The sequence below is a fragment of the Lutzomyia longipalpis genome, chromosome 2, assembly GCF_024334085.1.
Source record: "Lutzomyia longipalpis isolate SR_M1_2022 chromosome 2, ASM2433408v1".
NCBI lineage: Eukaryota > Metazoa > Arthropoda > Insecta > Diptera > Psychodidae > Lutzomyia > Lutzomyia longipalpis.
The window spans coordinates 26250834-26266431 of NC_074708.1; the positions used below are offsets into that span (position 1 = coordinate 26250834).

Genomic DNA, 15598 nt, shown 5'->3' on the forward strand with positions numbered 1-15598 from the left:
TACGTCTCATTCGTAACATTCCGGGCGTTCTATTTTGTCTTCCGGCAGAGAGAAAAGCCACCCCTCGCATTTTCCACCCGCCATTTCCTCCATTCCTTTCTCTCCGCCCGAGAGATGATATATGAACAAGTCATTTGACAAGATTTTTATACCGCACACCCCCACCCCCATTCTCCTTCGTTCCTTTTTCTGCTCCACGCAAGAATTCCTTTCCGTACCAACAGAGTTGTTGAAATGCGATGATGCTGGAGATTTTATAGATCTTCGTTTTGTGAAGAAAATTGTTTTGAGTGCTCAACATTTTTCTTTTTGGGGGAAAATTAAAATTTCCTTCAAAGAGGCTAATATTTTCCGCAAAACTTTCAAAATAAATATTTTTAAGTTTGAGTTCTCCAAGCTGGTAAGACTAGTTAAGAAATTAAAAAACTATTCTTCTTTTATTTAATTTTTTTCGAACCTGTCGTTATTTCTACACCCACGCATCTACATAAAGATTTTCCATTGAAAATCATCTATGAAACATGAACGCAAATGTTTCATACTTTGAAAGAGATAAAAATTATAATAGTGACGTCATAATTCTTATTTTTAGACAATTGTTTGTCAACTTTTCTCACTTTTTTGCACGATTACTTTTTCTATTTTTTTCTTTCTTGTTTTTGTTTCTCGAATGCGGACTTATATTAGTATACGTATATCAGTTTTTTTTTCGTTTTTTTCGTTCGGAAAATCTTCATAAATCCTGTCTCGTTTATTTGTAAATTTAAAGATTGAAACATTTGATCTTTTTTGGGCAATATTTTTTAATTCTATAAGGACACTCTCAGAGAATATTGTTGCGTCATAACGTCTTTTCTTACCATCTTCACTGTAATATCTTTCTTCAAAAATAAAACAAATTAATCCTTTCACGTCCGCGATCAATCTAACAAGGTGATTGAACTAAAAATGTTTTTTATGGGTTCCTTTGAGCTCAAATAAGACACTTTTAACAAAAAATTCCAACTCAAAAATGTTCGGTTTTTCATCCTTCTTGATCCTGTGAGTCCTTGGGGATATCCTTTTGTGGGCATAAAATGATCAGGGATTGTAGAGATGTAGTCTTATATTAATTTGGACACAATGAGTCCTATTCAACGACCAAGAAACCTTTGAAACTCGCTTGAAATCTTTGAAATTTGTACTAAAATTTCAAGATTTGAAGGATTTCTTGTTCGTTGAATAAGATCCAATATTTGTAAAATACATACCTATACAAAATTAAACATTTTCAAAATCGACCCTTTGGGTCAGCGCATAACCCAATGAGCCTGAAAGAGTTAATATTTAGTGAACACAATAAACACAAAGGAGCTAAAATAGTCCCAAAACAATCTGAAATATCCATTCTATCTTCGTTTCAACTCTACTCTGGAGCCATACAAGTAAAATGTTTGCTACGAAAGGGGCCCCTCCGTCGATGGGGGGTGCGGGTGGAAAAATCATCAAGACGGAAACTACCAATAAAATATTTCCGATTTCTTCGTCTTTTGATATTGAACACAATATCGCAAGAAAATCTCATGGAAGCATTTTTTTCCTCCTTCTTTTTGACTTCCTCTCCGTCATCATTCCATTCATCGCTGTAATTATTCAAGCAATTTATGAAAGTTTCCACCACAAGGATCGTCATGGGTGCTTCGGAGAGGCTTCAAATGGGGGTGGTGTGGTGAGTGTGTGTGTGTGTGAATCAGGAGAAAGACGCTGGAGAAGAAGAAGAAAAAATCCAATCAATTCGATGTGGCAGAATAAAGAAATTAATATTAATGCGGTGCAATTTATGAATTCTCGTGGACATTTATGGGGCATTGTATATCAAAATTGCAGGAATTTATGTAGTGGGGGTGGAAGACACGGTGCGGGAAGACATTTGCGGTGATTTACAAAGGAAAATCGCTATTTTTTCACACACGGATTTCCACACTGATTTCGGGGAAATCCTTCCGTTTTTATCTCTTATTGCTCAAGATTTTCCTGTCTGAAAATTTCCCGAGAATTTTCTGCCATTTCTCATGAATTTAGAAGGAATTTGCAATAAATTATGTTTGAAATAGAATTACACTAGACGACACATTTTTTTTTGAAAGCTTTAAGAATTTATTAAGCTTTAACACTATGCTACAAAATTAAGCTAAGATTATTAAAATTTTAAGGACTTTATTTTCATTTTTTCATCACAATACCTACATAATTTTTCTAGCCTCAATAGCCATCAATCTCTCACGTATGAAAAAAAAAGAAACTTTTCGTCTTTGGCATCTTCAAAAACCACGAGCGTGAATAAATTTGTCCAAAGAGATTTTCTCCACGAGGCGAAGAGGGTGGAAAATCCCTTCTAACTTTTGGCATAGAGAAATGAATGTGGCTCTCCCGCAAACATTCTTCGTCATGGGGAAAAAGTTATTTTTGCAATTGTCTTCCTGAAGTTCACAGTGAATAAGAAAATGATAAAAATACGTCCCACTTTCTTCGTGCTTTTCTTATTTTTTTTTTTGTGGGGAAAGAAAAGCCTAGGAAAATATATCTGAGGCTTTTCTTTTACAGAAATTTCATTTAATTGTTTATTTGAGATTTTGGTGTGAAAATATGGTTAAAAAAAACTCAAAAAAATGAATTTTTAATTAATATTCCGAAAAGATAACTAAAGTGAATCTAATTTAATTTTCTCTTCCAAAAATTGCCACAGCAACTAAAGTTCAAAAAACTTTAAGAAAAATCTTTACAAAACAGTTCCCTACCCTTTAAAAATTAAAAAGAAATCCTCTAAAATGAAGTTTTCTAAATAATCTTGTAAGAATGAAGAAAAACTTTCTTTAAAAAAAATCTGTGAAGCTTAAATAATTCCGTGACAAATACCTTGAGTTCTTTGGGGCTATCACACCATCCACCCACTCACCTCCTCACTGAAACTTTGCACGTGGATTTAGTTACTACAGGCAAACATCACGGGAGCACCAAAAACATTCTTAGTTCGCGCGCAGTATTCCTAAAATTGATGATTCAACGCTCAGCTATGAGATTCTTCATGCACCGCGAGGTTTTTTTTCCAGCAAGAAAACTTTTCCCATCGTCTCACCTTAATTCATCTCAAGTGCCCCCCTCCCACCTATCCACCTACTTTAACACGCGGGGGTGTCGCAAGAACTGCGGAGCAACGAGTCCTTTTATTTCAGAATTAAATTTATGACTCCAAATGGCCAAGTCGTCATTGTTCAACTTTTTCACTCGGCGGGATAATGCTAGTTTCTAAAAATCCTATTTTTCACAGCCATTCTTAATGTTCCACCCCCACACCCAAGGCTCTCTCTCTCTCTCCTATTGCACCCTCGTAAGTCTTTTGATTCCACCCCCTTGTCCAATTCAGTGTTTTTTTTTGGGGGGAGGATGAAAAGGTGCAGCCACTTTTTTTGTGTGTGTGAAAGCTCAAATGGAAATGAGAAGGAAAAGAAAATTTAGAGAAAAGAAATGTCGCACGTAGAGAAAAAGAAAGGATCAATGTGGCAGGTTGCAAATGTGTGCACCTTAAAAGAAAGTCAAAAAAAATATATCAAAAGAAATCCAATAAAAGTCACCCCAAAGTGATTTTCTATTAGAATTTGCAAATGATTCTGGTTGAAATTGAGAAAGGATATGGAAAAGATTTGCATTTGGCAATCAAAAGAGACTCCATTACATTAAAAGTTTTATTTACATATTGAGATCTTAAGGTATGTCTTAAAGGATATCATTATGTATAGAAAATGACTAAAAGGGAAAATTATACATTTAAGAGCTTGGATTGGCTTGAAATTTTTCTCCAAAATATTCTTTACAATGTATAGAAACCCTGTGCCAAGGGTTTTTTTTTTCCTACAGAGCCCTAGTTTAATAGTTATAAATAATTAAATTTTCACATAGAAAATTCATTTTGGGAGAGCAAAGTTCTCGAGAGAAATGCAACCTTCCCTTGTAAATACTTTTCGGAAGGAAGGAAAAATGGTTGCAATTAAAAAAAAAGAGTTTTGACGGTAGAAAAGGTTACAGAAATAAAGAATATTCATCTAGAATAGATCTCGAAACAGTAAAGATCATAAATAAGTATTTCCGGAAACATTTTTTCGTTTCAAGACTTCTTAAACATAGTTTCGGAAAACTAACCCCAAATTAGTTTAAATCATCAGGATCATAAATAAGTTATTCCGGAAACGTTTCATCGATTATTATCAGACTCTGTATAAGACGAATAAGTTTATTTTTAACAATTAAACATTCCTGAATTGTCAAAAATACATTCCGGAATAAGGATTCTTTAATAATGTTACGGAAGGCTTTTTGAATCGAAAAAATCTATAGGGGGCAGAGCATTAACTAAAAACCGATCCTAGTCCTAATCTAAGATATTAAAAATTTACTTCAGAAATTTTTTATCAAATTTAAAAACTTTTTTGAAGAAATTTCCGAAGACAAAACCTTAAAATTTATAAATGTAAAATGTCAAGTTCCTTCAGGAAAAAGAAATGCTTACAGAAATGTTCCGGACGGCATTTCGAATTGAAAAGCTCTAATAAAAAGAAAATAGTATTTTAAGTTTTTTGGATCTGAATTAAAAATAATATTTCGGAATTATTTTATCAATTAAAAATTTATGAAATGCAATTTCCGAAAACTTACCTTAAAATGTAAATCATTGCAGAAATTCTAAAGCTAAAAAATACATTAGAAAAGATGTGAAAATCTTGTAAAAATATTGTCTGAAAAATCAAAAATCTTTTCGAATTTGCAAGAGCAGCTGCTTTGAAGTAAAAATAAAACCAATGAATGAAAATACTCGTTAAAGTTCATTCCGAAAAAAAAAATTAAAATTTTTTGACATTTTGCCTTCTTATTTAACATTCCGGAGCTGCAACCCAAGTATGACAAATCCTACGATAAGCCAGTGATTCATAAACCGTACGAAGTAGAGTTAGTGAACAACGCTGTTCTGCGGAACACTACTGTACCCTCGTAATACAAAGCCGACCAACAAATAAAAGACAAATGTGGAATATTATTGAATATGTGTTGTATTAAATTTCATCCCCACAGTGTGGGTTTGTTAAATTATAAAATATAAATATCTAATTTAAAATATTATTTGGGGTGAAAAAAGAGGATAAAATACATAAAAATATTTTCCATTATGGAAAGTCAATCAATTTTCTTCCCTCTTTTTACGATGAATTTCAGCAAAGGATACAAGAATCCTTTTACGAGAGAGAGATTAATTAATGCTGATAAATTGACTGACTTTTACTGAATCCTTTAGAATTTTGACTCCACGTTTTTTTTGCTTTCTTCTCGTTTACAATATAAGATAAATGTTTTCTTACCAAAAAAGATTAAATAGAACGCAATAAAAACTCTTTAGCTGCTCTTCCCATTGAAATGGATTTACAAACTTTTTCTTTGTAAGTTTTGAGCAGCTTCGGAGTTTTTCTTTACAAGAAATATCAAAATACAATTACAATCCAAAGGTTACACGTCTAAAAATCTTGCCAAACTTTTTTTTGTTGATTAATATTAAATGTTTTTTAATTAAAAGAGACACACAACGCAATTTAAAAGATTTTAAATATTAATATAAAGGCTCCGCATGAGCTTAATAAAAAGATATTAAATGGTTTGAAATAAGAAGTGTTTTATATAATAAGTTTTAAGTTTAATTTACTTATTAATACTTGGTTTTCTTTTTTTTTGTTTTTACTCCTTCTTTTTCTTAATATTTCAAGCTCGAGATATTAGTCATAATTTTTTTTAATTTTCATTTTTAATTTCTTTTTATAATTTTGAATTTTTTCTTTGCAATTATTTTTCTTTTCAATGGCCGAAATTTTCTTATCTCGAATTTTGCTCCAAAGATACCCAAAAAGATTTTCTTCCTCAAAATGTTTTTTTTTTTTTTCATTCTTGTTGTTTTCTGAATTCTGTTTTTTTTCTATTGTTCATTTGTCGTGTGCTGACGGAAAAACTTGAAACAATAACCCTTAAAATTAATAATAGTTTTATTTCATTTAGTAGTTCTTTCATTTTTCTTTTTTTTTAATAATAATATCACCACATTATTTCTTTTTGTAAATATTGTTTTAAATATATGATCAAAAACAATACAATTGCCTATTTATTTTTTTTAAGTTTTTATCTTTAGTTCAATAACTAATAATTAGTTTAATTTGTTTTCATTTTCTTTCTTTTCTTCTTTTTTTTATTATATTTAAATAGTAACTGTTTCTATTTCATTTTTGTTGGTTGATGAGTTTCCTTTCTCTTTATCTTTTTGTGGGTTTCTTTTATGTTTTTTTTTTAGTTTACAATTCTGTGTTTTTGTTTAAATTTCTTTTTCTTTCATTACAATTAATTCATGTAAAACTTGAAGGCAATATTTAAGGTATAAATATGCACTTTTTAGCGTCTTTCACTCACTTCTTTTCACTTTTCTTTCTCTTTCTCGTTTTACACTGTAAAGTGCCATAGGGTTTTATTTATTTCTTTAAATTATTCATTTAAAAAAAAACATTAAAAATTATTTTTAAATTAATCTACACGAACCATTTTACAAACTTGAAAAAAAATCAATCAGAAAGAAATCTCAAAAATCAAACGAAGCAAAAAAAAACATTAAAAAGAGAAAATAAAAACAAGCATTAGAAAAACAAAAATTAAGTTAAAAAAAGTTAAAAGCAACAAGAAGCTCTTTCTATGGCACTTGCATTTAAAAAGGAAAAATTCATTTTAAATCCTATTTAACTAATATTATTAATTAAAAAGTCAGTGTGTATCACCAGGAATCATAGTTGCAAGTATTTCACTTATTTATAGTACCGTTTTCTTCTCCTTTAAAATGTTCCATTCAACAAAGGTTTTTCTTTTTTACTTTTAAAATCATCTCAGAGTGTATAAAAAGAAATATTATTAGCAATAAATTCTTTCTCTCAATTAAAATTCTTACACAACTCTCGCACGTTGACTCCATGAGAGTTTTTTTCTTTATAAGTTTTGAGCAAAATTCTGAGTATTTCTTTTCGTTCTTATTCTTATGTTTTTTTTTTAATAATTCTTTTTATGCCAATAAAACCAGGGCGTAAAAAAATTTTCAAGTCTTTTCTTTCTGCTGAAGCAATTCGATTATATTTTCTTTTAAGATTTATTTCTCAGCATTTTCTTTATTTTTTTTTTATTCATTACGAAGAGATATTTTTCTCATTGATGTTAATTTGCAATTAATATTTAATAATTAATAAATATATTCAATGTAGTTAATGTATTTTTTCTAAGAGCACAATGCGGGAAATTTTAAGAAATTTCTGTGTAAAACGGAGATGATTGATTGTAACGAATTTAAGTGAAGGATTTTTAATAAAAGGAGATTAGAAAATTAATCAATTGAGGTTAAAGAAGTTTGTTCATTTTGAGGCTTTCATCATTTAATTGGAAGACAGGAAAAATACTAAGGGTGTTTATCTGAATAAAATTATTCGGATCTTCGTAAATGTTGCGTTCAATAAAGATTCAATAAAGAAATCAAAATATTGGTTTTTAGTCCTAGAATGGCTCAGTATGCTCAGAAGCAGAAGACTAAAAAATATTCCCTTTAAACCCAAAAAGGTGTAAAAATTCAAACCAACAACTAGTAAATTTAAGCTTAACACTGTAGGATCAAGGTTTCTAACCTCAAAAGTTTGACTTTAATTTTCTCTAAAAAGAAAATTTTTTTTTCGATGATCTTGAAGTAATGAAACTCTCTTATACAGCGATGTAGAATTTATAACGAAATATTAAATAGATTTTAATTCTGTGGTGATTGAAAAAAAAATCGAATTGGCCACTTTGGCCAGCAAAATCCCCCAAGGGTTAAAAAATGAGTAAATTTAAGTCGCGAGTTGACTAAATTCAATTTGAACAAATATATTTTCTGGTTTTCAGTCGTAAAGAGATACAAAAAGAGCAGAAGTCTTAAAAATATTTAATTTAAATCTAAAAGGGATTAAATTTAATCCTAAAAGTACTAAATTCAAACCGAAAAACTACTAAATCCATTTTTCAGTTTCGAATTATTCGTTTTATTAGTAAAACATAATTTATGTGAATGAAAATATTCAGATCTTCGGAGAGATTTGAATTCATCGACAAAAGGCTCAATCTAAGTTAAAAATTGAGTCACCGTAAGGTAAAGGCTAAGTCTACATTAGTTAAAATTTGAGTCGCGATAAGAGGGTTGAGTCAACATTAGTCTTTTTCTGCGTCACAATAAGGTAAATTTGCGTCAACTTTAGTTTTTACCATCGACAAAAAACCAAAATATTCGACAGATAAACACCCCTCGGAAAAATACCGAAAACTCTAAAAATTCACCAATTTAGAATTTTTTAAAAATACTTTTAACGTTTTCTTTTTTTCTTTACCTTAATTTTCCCTTTTTTTTTCTATTTCAATATTTTGTAAGTTTTCCAATCAATCATTTCTAATTTTTACCACAAATTTCTTAAATTTCATTTTCGCATCGTGCTTTGAGTAAACAATTTTGGTTCTTTGATTGGAGCAAAAAATTATTCATCAAAAAGATAAAAAATATCTCCATTTGGCATACAAATTACTAAATGCTTCTCATTTTTTCACTTTAATTTTACGTAAGAATATTACTATTAAATTGAATATCAATATAACTTGGACATCTCTGTTCATTACTAAATGCATATAGATCTTACTTTTTTTTACTAATGTTTTTTTTTTATTTTTCTTTTCTTTTTATAATTATCTCTTTTTCCAAATCTACAGACACACAATCATTTGAATATTTTACGGGAATTTTTATTTTTTTAATATTAATTTTTTATTTTTATTATTTCTTAGCCAAAATTTATCAATTTCCAAAATATTTTCATAAATCCGACATTTTTTTTACACAATTTTTTATACACATTCCGACGTTTTCCAAAAATCTTCCGAAAGAAATTGCGTGTGGGTGCAAAATTTCGAATTAAAGAAGAGTCCAAAAAACTCGCAAATGAAATGTGTGCGGAAATGGGAGATTTTTTGCTTTTATAATATTTCTATTTTTTTATTCTTTTTTGGATCAAATAATTTTTTTTAGCATCGTTTTCTCAGTTTTTTCAACTATTGGACGTTAGTAACTGTATAGGAAAAGTTTTACAAAGTTGTCCTCTTTTAGCCTTTGAATAAGATTTCTTGTTTTATTTATTTTTTCATTTTATGGCGTTTTTATTTTCTATTTTCATGTGACTTTATTTTTAAAATCTTTTCTATTTTTTTTTACTTCATCATTCTCTTTTTATAACAAATTCATAAAATGTAACATTTGGCTTTCTTTTTATATACAAAATCTTATCTGAGTTGTATTCTTTGTTGTAAGTTCATTGGGCGGGAGTAGGAAATCAATGTTTTGCATCTTTTTTTATTTAGTTTTTGTTATTGTTTTTTTTTTTATTGTATGAAGGCAACTGTGAGTCTATTACTTAATTTATCCATTCCATTTGTTTTTTTTTAACTGCTTTATGTCGTTTTGTGTTTGTTTTTTGGTTTTCTATCGCCAAGATTTATTTTTCTTTTTTTAATCTTATTCTTGGTTTTTCTGATTTTTTAAAATGTTTTGTTTATTTTTTGTTTCAGTTCAACTTAGAGGACAACCAACACATAGTTTTTAAAGGCTCTCACATTGTTTTCTATTTTTTTTATACATTATCCTTTTTTTAATAACTTTTATTTTTCTTCACTTTCTTTTCTTTTTTTTTTACTTAATAATATTGTGAAGGCATTTGAAAAAATAATAATTCTTAGAGTTCTTAAAGCATAGGTAGGTAAACAGAAGGAATTTAATTAAATTAACAAATAATTTTAGGGGATGTATTTAAAACAAACTTAAAAAACCAAACTAGAAACCTATGAAAGGGAGCAGTAAAGAGGACTTTAAGGACTTTTTGATCACTGCTTTTGTTTGAATTATATTTTGAAGCTTTAAAGGAAGTTTCATTTGCGATGGTTTCTTATTTTAAGCCTTGAACTCAAACTGAGTTACAATCCGAGGGCTACATTGTAAAAACGGTTAAGTCGGTTCGGAACTCATACAAAGTTAGCCGGTTTAATCAATTTTTTGATTCATCTTAAGGGTTTAAGAGAGTCAGATCAAGCTTTAAGCTCCTTTTTGACTTTTCAGAAGTTTTTTTTTTTTTTTTTGAGAAGATTTTGTTTATCGTTGAAACGAACAAAAATGAAGACTCCTTTCAAGTCTTCAAACAAGAAGCTCAAATTATTTCTCCCAACATTGCAGTGATCTAGCCTGACAAGGAATGTAAACAAGAATTAAAAAAAAACAAGGAAACTTACCTTTGAGAGTCAGATCTACACTAACCGTGAAAAGTGTCCGGGCAAGGCTAAAATGGGTTATTTTTTAAGGAAAAATTCAAATGGCTGTATCTCCGGCTGCGGTTAACCGATTTTCAAAAATCGACCAGTTTTGGAAAGGTACATTTTTCACCTTTTCAAAACATATAAATTTTTGTAAATCTGTCAACCCGTTAATTTTTGGCAGCCATTTTGGTAAACCTAGTTGGTAGATACTTTTTTCAACATTTCACAATTTTTCACTTTGACCTCTTGCATCTCGGCCGCTAGTGTATCGATTCTGATGAATAGAGCATCGTTGTAAAGGTAGTTTAATTCCCTTTCCAAAACTAGTAAATTTTTAAAAATCGGTTAATCACAGCCGGAGATACAGCCATTTGAATTTTGCCTTCAAAAATAACCCATTTTAGCCTTGCCCGGAAACTTTTCGCGTATCTGTCTCGACATATCTGGCCTCTTCCATTAGGATTAGAGTCTAGGAAACCTAGGAAGTCTAGGATGGAATTAAAAAAGCAACAAAGGGGAAGACAAATCAAAAAATAAAAAAAAAACTTACCAACAAAACTAGAAAATACGCAAAATACATTAAAAATAAAACCAAAAGCGATGAAAAAAAACTTAAACAGTTTAACATTTTACTCAACGGAAATGTTTAAAAAATAAAAATTAATAATTATTTTAAAAAAATAGTTTGGAAGCAATACAAAGATCTGCAACGTCGTGCGGAAATTCTGTTTACTTAAACTTCCTCTTTTTTCCACTTTTCTTCTTCGGAGCGCCTTTTCGTTTGCGCTTTCCCGCTTTATTCTTGGACGAACCACCTTCACGGGCACTCATGTCACCAAATCGTGTCAATTCATCACCAAGAGTTCCTGCAAAGTTTCAGGAAGTGAGAAGAGAAGCCAGATAAGAGCCTGAAACCTGAAGTAAGGAAATTTGGACTTACCGAGAGTCGTGAGCTTCCTCTGGCGATGCTTTTCAGCCTTTGTAATTGGCAAACGAGTCAGATATGTTTCTTCATACTCCTCCTTCTCCTTCTGTGCCCGCGACAGCATCTGCTGGGCACGCGATGTACCCGCAATCTCAACAGGAGTATCCAAATACTCCTCCTTGAGATCCTCAATGATTGCCATCCCAATGGAGCGCTTCTTGGCACGTTCAATTTGCTTCCGATTGCGATCTGCCTTCCCTTCGTCCTCCTCGTAGTGCATCGGAATGAGTTTTGGCGGTACATACAGCCCACTACCACCCGCCTTCGTTGGGCGTTTTCGATTCTTCTCCTCATCCACCCCATCACCATCTTCACTTCCCTCCGAATCCTGTGTCTGTGCACTCTCTTCCGGAAGTGGCGTAGCTGCATGCCCCAAATTTGCACGCAAAATCCCCCCGGAATTGGGCGTTGTATTCTGTGCTGTCTTCACCAACTTATCTATTTGATATCGCAACTTATGGTCAATGGGACGAATCTTCTCAAGCACCGTTCGGATCTCGATAAGGCGATCAATTGAGGGATCATTCTCGATTGTTTGTCCTTCAAATTAACAACAATTTTTTTTATTAACAACAAAAAAATCCTTTTAATGAAACAAAAGAAATCTCGAGAAGATAGAAACCTGAGCATTTGCGGAGGACGACGTAGGTGAGATTGATTAAATATGTGAGAAGCATGTGATATTTAATTTCAAGGAAGCTCAATCCATATTCAGTCGACATTTCGCCACTCTTCACCTTCTGCAGCATATTCTCCACAAGATCTGACACCTGCTTCACGTGATTGTTCATCTCACCGAGCAACTGCATGGCCTGCGGCAAATCTTGCCCAACATCGCAATCATCCAGTGCCTAAAGGCAAAAACAATTCGTTTAAATTAATTTGAAAGTTTAATTCTAAGATTGAAAATCCTTTAAATTAATCTAGAAGAATGATTTTAAATAAAATGCTTTGTTGAGCATTTATAGCATAGAATTCCTGCATTAACCTTTAATGAATTAATAAAAAATAATAAACAAGACTTTCTTTTATTAAAAGAACCTTTTAATTTAAAAAAAAAAGTTAAAGTTGAGATAGAATAATGATAATGTGATCCTTTTATTACAAAACGTGATAAAAGCTACGTCAATGTTCTTAAGGGGTTACATACCTTTCTTATATTTAATTTTTTTTTTTGGAGATTTTAATTTTATGATTCTGAGAGTTTTTGACAAATTGGCAGTCAATTTACTGCTAATCCATGCCTATGTTTTCCTACTATTACCCTTACAGATTTCTTAGATAATTCTAAAAAAAATTAGGCAATAGCATTTCTTTTATTTTTATTTATTTTTTCCATCAAAATCAACTTTAGCTGCATTTTGACCTTCCGATCGGCAAGACGATCGGCCGATACGCAAAAGACGATCAAAAATAATTGATGCACAAATAATTTGGTATTTGACGGAATTTGTCTAAAATTTTCATTTTTTTTATGCCTTATAAATAAAATCAAATCGTTTTGTAACAATATTTGCAAAGAAATAGACTTTTGAGGAAAAAATATTCTTGTCAAAAAAATCGACAGATCGGAAAGAAGCTGCATTTTGAATTTTCAACTGCCATGAAATCGATTTTTTTGACAAACATTTTTTTTCTAAAAATGTTAATTTTTGCAAATTTTATTATAAGACGCTTTGCTATATTTATAATCTGTCAACAAACGCCTGAAACATTTCTTGTACGTTTCAGAATGACACAGAAAATGAAACCAAAAGATATCGCTCTCTGTGCTACTTCTATGAAACATTAAACAAATGTTTCAGAGAGATCTTTTTTTCTTTTTTTTTGTTGTTGAAAATATGCCATCACCTAATGTTCCTAAAATTAGCTAACTAAGGAGTGTTTATGCTATATTTTATGATTCTAGCATTAAAAATAATATATGGCTCCCAAGATCCTTAACTGAAGTCAAAGAATTTTTAACATCTAATTTTCATGAAATAAACGGTATGTAACCCCTTTAAATGCATAATGTCCTTTAAATTTCTTTATTGTTAGTTCCTTTCTTTAATTAGAAAAAACATGAAATAAAATAAATATTTACATTTTTTAATCTTTATTATAAAACTATCTTTAAAAAAAACTTTAAATCGATCATTCTATAAAAGAATCTTTATCGTAGTTATCCTAGAATTGTTTTAAAAAATAAAAATCTCAATTTCAAGAATATTTAAAGCTCTAATTAAGGTAAAAATCCTTCAAAAATAGAATTAAACTTCTCAGCTTTCTATTTTCTATTTCTTATATTTTCTTCCGTTTTTTTGCTCCTTGTTAAACGAAGTTATAGCAACTGAAGACTGCGTTGGACGCCACTTTTTATTCCTTTTAATTTTACTCCATGAAGTTGTTTTATCTATTAATTTTCAAGCTAATGGCCAATTGATTTATTTAACAGAATACCCAGGAAATACTCTCAAATATCCCTGCTAGAGAGAACCTTCCAGGCAGGTGGAAGAAGATGAAAGGATTCCCCAGAAAACATCCAACTAAACAACGCGTATAGTGGCCCCCATTTGGGAATTTTTCGCGACTCATCATCCTCATATCGTTGCTTTGCCAATTTTTTGGCGATATGTAGCCCCAAAACAAAAAAAAAACTCTGGCGAGCTCACCCCCTTCTCCCTGGGGAGGAGGAGGAATAAAAAAAGGGAGGAAAAAAATGAGAAACAGAGAGAGGACGACAATCGAACGCGACTCATGATTGAAATCCGTGCGCGAACCCCAGGAAATTATTCATCTGCATTCGATGGGTGAGTGGGTGGGTGGGTGGAGAGGAAGTGGAGGGTTGTGCGAAGGGGGTGGTGGCCAATCGCCACCCCGGCGGATGGCGGGAGCGCAAAAAAAGCACCTGCGTGGCGCGTCCTGCATTCCCAACGAGAAAACGAGAAAAAAAAAAGAGGGGCGCGCGATGTATTTTGTGTCCGTGTAGCCCTCCCCCCGGAGCCGAATTCGCGCGCGCCCGTCAATCCCAAAAATAGCGAGCTCGGCAACCCCACAAGGCTGGCGAGGGGGATGGGGACGCCGCAGCAGCAGCACAGAGGGATGGAAGAAAAAAGCGGGCAGGAGGAGAATCAACACACAAAAAAGCACACACGAGAAAAATGTTGCAACGAGCAAAACCGTCACTAAAATCAATAACCATTTTTTCATCATTGAGTTTTCCTCTGGCCTTTTTTCCCAGCCACTCTCTGTCTCTCCCTGTCGCTCTCACTGCCCACCCCGATCGGGATGAATTTTTCCATCGAGATTCGTCGCTATTTTTTGATTTTTTTCCAACCCATCCCACCCGCACACTCGTCATCATCCCCAGGATACAACCCCAGCCAATTTGGATGCCCCACACTTCACCCCCAGTGCCGTGAATCATCACCGGATGCCACCCAGGGGCTTCCAGGGCATCTCCAGCACCTACTACGAGTACAATTTACCGGCAAATACCTCATTTATTGCCATTTTTTCCACGACTTTTCCAACCCGCCGCCACACAATGCAAACCCCCCAGCAAGGAAGAAATTGCAGAAAAGCCCGCAAATGACGCGCTCCCGTGCATTTACCTGAACCATGGTGCTCCTGTGATTGTGTCCACTCAGAGGGAAGGGTCGCCCATGCAGAGCGGGAAAAACTAGCTGTGGAAAGTGGGAAAAACACGTGCACTTGCAATTAAAAAACTTTTCACTCACACGCTAGAACCAACATCAACCACCAACATTCACAACGGCGCTACTGTCGCAAACTATCCCACTAAAAAATTCGCAGATATTCCAAAGATATTCTCCTTGGTTTCTCTACTTTTTTTTTCTTTGAAATCGCACAAGTCTCTGCAGAGAAAATCTTCTTTTTTTCTTTTGTATAAAAATTGTTTTTTTATTTTTATTTTTTTTCTATTTTATTCTAAAAAGTAATTAAAAAAAATAGGTTTAAGAAATATAAAATAAATGTTTAATGATGTTTTTGAAGCAAAGAAGTAAAGTTGGTAAAAATATATTCTTTAAGATTGTAAAGGAAATTCGTTTGAAAAGTGTTGAATGTTTTTTCTTAGAATTTTCTTTCGATTGATTTCTGTAAAATTCCTTAAATTTTGAGACTATGGAATAGCGATTTCATATTTTCTAAGCCAAAAATTACGTATTTTTCATTATTGGCTTCTGTTAC

The 15598-nt window shown here is 32.0% G+C and overlaps 1 protein-coding gene across 1 annotated transcript; it reads right to left on the reverse strand.

The window, feature by feature from the left end:
• Positions 1-11020: 11020 nt before the first annotated feature.
• On the reverse strand, positions 11021-15176 carry LOC129789816 (neuroguidin). Its single transcript, XM_055826856.1, has 4 exons — positions 15001-15176; positions 12027-12255; positions 11360-11944; positions 11021-11285 (listed from the first exon to the last, which is right to left on the reverse strand). Exons 1-4 carry the CDS (start codon positions 15007-15009, stop codon positions 11149-11151), a joined length of 960 nt encoding a protein of 319 aa, XP_055682831.1. The 5' UTR covers positions 15010-15176; the 3' UTR covers positions 11021-11148.
• Between the last annotated feature and the right edge of the window lie 422 nt (positions 15177-15598).